This window comes from Quercus suber, unplaced genomic scaffold, assembly GCF_002906115.3.
Source record: "Quercus suber isolate HL8 unplaced genomic scaffold, Cork oak 2.0 scaffold_270, whole genome shotgun sequence".
Taxonomy (NCBI): Eukaryota; Viridiplantae; Streptophyta; class Magnoliopsida; order Fagales; family Fagaceae; genus Quercus; species Quercus suber.
Window position 1 is genome coordinate 640619 of NW_027069726.1, and position 3911 is coordinate 644529.

The 3911-nt window shown below is 39.9% G+C and overlaps 1 protein-coding gene across 1 annotated transcript; it reads right to left on the bottom strand.

Annotated features, from left to right (window-relative positions):
- Positions 1-839: 839 nt before the first annotated feature.
- On the bottom strand, positions 840-3381 carry LOC136070922 (receptor-like protein kinase FERONIA). Its single transcript, XM_065781556.1, has one exon. The coding sequence runs from the start codon at positions 3303-3305 to the stop codon at positions 960-962; it is 2346 nt and encodes a 781-aa protein (XP_065637628.1). The 5' UTR covers positions 3306-3381; the 3' UTR covers positions 840-959.
- Positions 3382-3911: the final 530 nt, after the last annotated feature.

Here is a 3911-nt window from a genome sequence, read left to right on the forward strand (position 1 = left end):
GCAATACTTTCAAGACGTTGCAAATAGGAAATTTCAATGCTTTTACGGTTTACCTCGTTAGTTTGGGAGGATGGGGTTTTGAACCGGTGGGGGGCTCCTTATACTCATTGTCCTAGTCGGCTGAGTCATCATCATCAATGGGCCCATTTCATCGAAATAGTTCGGAGCTAAGCGATGAGGGCTAAACCTCACGCAATCGCTCGTCAAACTCCAGCTCCACTCATACCTAGTTATTCTATGACTAGTGTGGCACTCAGTACACTCAAGCACTAGACTCAAGCAAAAGGAATAGTGGAACACAAATTTTTTCTTGACAGTTTGTCATATTCTTCATAAGAGTGGTGTCAAAATTTTTCTAAAATGACTCATTAGCAAATATTTTAAGAGCATCTATTAACTAAACCCATTATATATAGACCTAGCTGAGGCTTCATCCCAGCTTAATTATCATAGGTTTACAAGGAAAATTTTATTAGGTCAGCATTTTTTTTCCTTGAATGAAAACAAATTAAACAAACTAAAATAATGGTGAGTTTTTGGAATACTTTACTTGGATGTGATGATAACAGCATATTACACTAGAAAATTGAGTTTGCTCTTCCTAGTATGACTTTTTCCATTATATAAAAGAAGTTAAGTGGATAAGCAAAGTGTGATGTTAGAAATATTACAAATTTTATTACATATATCTTTTTAAATAAAGTGTTATCATTCATAAAAAAGGTAATTTAGACAATCATTTATTATTTTGTTAAATTGACATTAATTAATCTATAATCATTTTATATAGAAGTAAAATTGCGAATAAACTTGTAACTCAAAACTCATTAGCACCTCAATTTCCAAACAAGAAAAGCTTCTTATTCCATTCTTGACAGCAAGTCTTAATATGCTACAAAACATGCTAATTTAAGTTGTTATATAACTTACAAGTCAGCTACGTACCATGCATATTCCTTTTATCTTCCTTTCTGACTCATAAGCTCCGAGAAAATAGTTTCACCTATCAAATTGCTGCTATCTGAAGTCTCATAAGCAGAACTTTGGTCTCCATTGCTTGCAATGTTCACCCTGCAGCTAGTGCTTTCCCCATTTGACCCACGTCCACCGCTACTAGTAAAGACCTTCTCACAATCTTCAATTGCGGTTCTTTGAAGGAGCACTTTCTCAATATGGCCTTCAATCTCAAATGTTTGTGCTCCACTATCCTTTTTGCTCTCCTGTAGTTGTAATGCAAATTCAAGACCCCAAACCACATCGTTCATTGACGGCCGTTTGATTCCATCGTCAAGCAAACAGTTCACTGTAATTTCACCAAATTTTTTCAAACACTCCGGCACAATCTTACCTGATAGAAATGGATCAACAATCTGATCAAGCTTTCCATTATGATAGCACTGCTGAGCCCACTCAGCTAAGCTCACTCGCTCCTTGTCAACATTACGTATCAACGGTGGTCTTGCACATAACACTTCACACAATATCACACCAAATGAGTACACATCAGATTTTTCAGTCAACTGTTGACGACGGTAATACTCTGGGTCTAAGTACCCAATACTCCCTTTCACCATTGTGCTTACATGGGTCATGGACACACTAGTAGGACCCATTTTTGACAACCCAAAATCAGACACCTTTGCCACCCATTTCTCGTCTAACAATATATTTGTGCTTTTCACATCACGATGAATGATCATGTGCTTTGCACCCATGTGAAGGTATTGCAAACCCCGAGCAGCACCAATACAGATTTGGAGCCGTTGTTCCCACGAAAGAGGTGGATTATCGGTGTTGTAGAGATGATCACGGAGGGTCCCATGGGCCATGTAATCATACACAAGGATCATCTCATTGCCATGGTTGCAATAGCCAATCAGAGGGACAAGATGGAGGTGGCGGAGTTGGGAGAGCATCTCAATCTCGGTCTTGAACTCGTGAGCCCCTTGTTGAGAACCCGGTTTCAACCGTTTAATGGCAACACAGGTCTCCCCACCATCAATGTATCCTTTGTACACATCACCAAACCCTCCGACACCTATGATGAAGAGCTTGTCGAAGTTGTTTGTAGCTGCTTTGATTTCAGACAGCGAAAAGCATCGACACAAATCAGACGGCAGAATTGTGTTGCTGCTCTTGGCATCCTTATTAACCCTCCTACCTCGTTGGAAAATGAAGAAACCGATAATAGACAGAACAACTATGCCAGAGAATAAACCAACAACCATGGCAATTATTGTGGTGTGGTTACTCTTTACCTTCCTTGGTTGGATTGGCAAGGGAATCGCTACAACCTTTGGTGTTGGAAGTGGGTCGGGGTTTAGCCCAGCGAGATTGTTAATGGAGTCACTGATTTTGAAGATTTCGAGCCCGTTCAAGATTGCATCGGAATATTTAGTCATCCTGTCATCTGGGTTTGCTTGCAGAGCGACAGAGAGGTTTAGTTTTTTCTTGTTGCCTTCACCAAACTTCAGTACAGCGTAGTCTTTATATACTGGGATTCCATTTCCCCCGCTCCAAGACAAAACGTCTGCTCGTTCCTCAGCAATTTGATCAGCTATAAAGATGTAAAAATCTCGGTCTCCTTCTTTCGTGACCTCAACTTGAAACTCGCAAAAGTGTAGCCTTACTAGGTAATTAAAACCAGCGTCTACAGAGAATTCCCAGGTGAGATTGTTGCTCTTGTTTATGGTTTTGTTGGGTCCCATTGTTAGAGCAGTGATATAGACCTCTTCTGGTGCAGTGTAGTTAGAAATTTTACTGAAGCGGAGGCGAATAGTTGTGTTTCTGTCCACAAAGCCTTTTTCAGAACTTGTCAAGTAAGCAGCATCGTCACCAGACCAGCTCCGGTACATGCCAGTATCTTCTGTGGGTGAAATCATTCCCCCACCAATGTTTAATCTATATACCGTCTCAAGAGCCTGGCTCTTTTCGATGGTATATGGCGTACTCTGGCCAATAAGCTTAATTTCTGTACTAATGTCTTCAGAGTAATAAAGATTAGAAGGCATTGAAACGAGTTCAATCCCGTTTACAAAAGCATATGCATCTAGATTACCGGGGCTTGGAGTGAAGGTTATGTTTAAGAATCGAGCATTTTCAACAATATTTACGCAGAATTCTCTTGAGAAGCCTTCTAAGCTAAGAGCATCAGCATCAACAGTGAGGGCAGCGCTAAAGTTGCTTAAAAGGGTATAAGAGCCGGCTTTGACGGAGAATAAGGCCTTAGAGCGGTCAAAGTTTTGATATGAAGCTGGGAAAAAGTAGAGGCGAATGAAGAGTTGGCCTGGGGTGACAGAGAACATGTATGTGAATTCGGAGTAGGAGAGGCGTGCAGTGTAGTAGGGAATTGGGTCGACTTCGGTTGGTTGTTTAGCTGCTGTGGAGATTACTGATGAGTTGTTTTGAAGTTCAAAAGGACCGAAATCGGAATTGATGTCTCCCAACCAGATCCGATTATCTCTTGCAAAAGTGTTGCCGCTGAAGCCACAGTTGACTGTTATATTAATGGTCGGAGAATAAGGGGGCTGCAAGCCACTGGCAAGTTGGAGGAGGAAGAAGAAAAACAAGAGGTGGGGAGGGTTCCTCATTGCTCAGAGAGAGAGAGAGAGAGAGAGAGAGAGATGTTATGGAAGAGAATGATTAAGAAGAGAAGCTATATATTGATAGTATGTAAGAAGGGTATTTCCTAAATGAATTGCAAGTCAAAGTAAATGCCTCATTGTTAGTAGTATTGTCGTAGGAGAGTTATATTATTCATTGCTGTCCACAAACAACATTGAGGAATGCTATATATAAACTATTTTATAATATTTTTATAAATTATAGATGTAGTAATTTTTACTAATTTTTATATGGGTCTACCACTAATATCAATAATAACTCTTTACATCAATAATTTGTAAAACAAT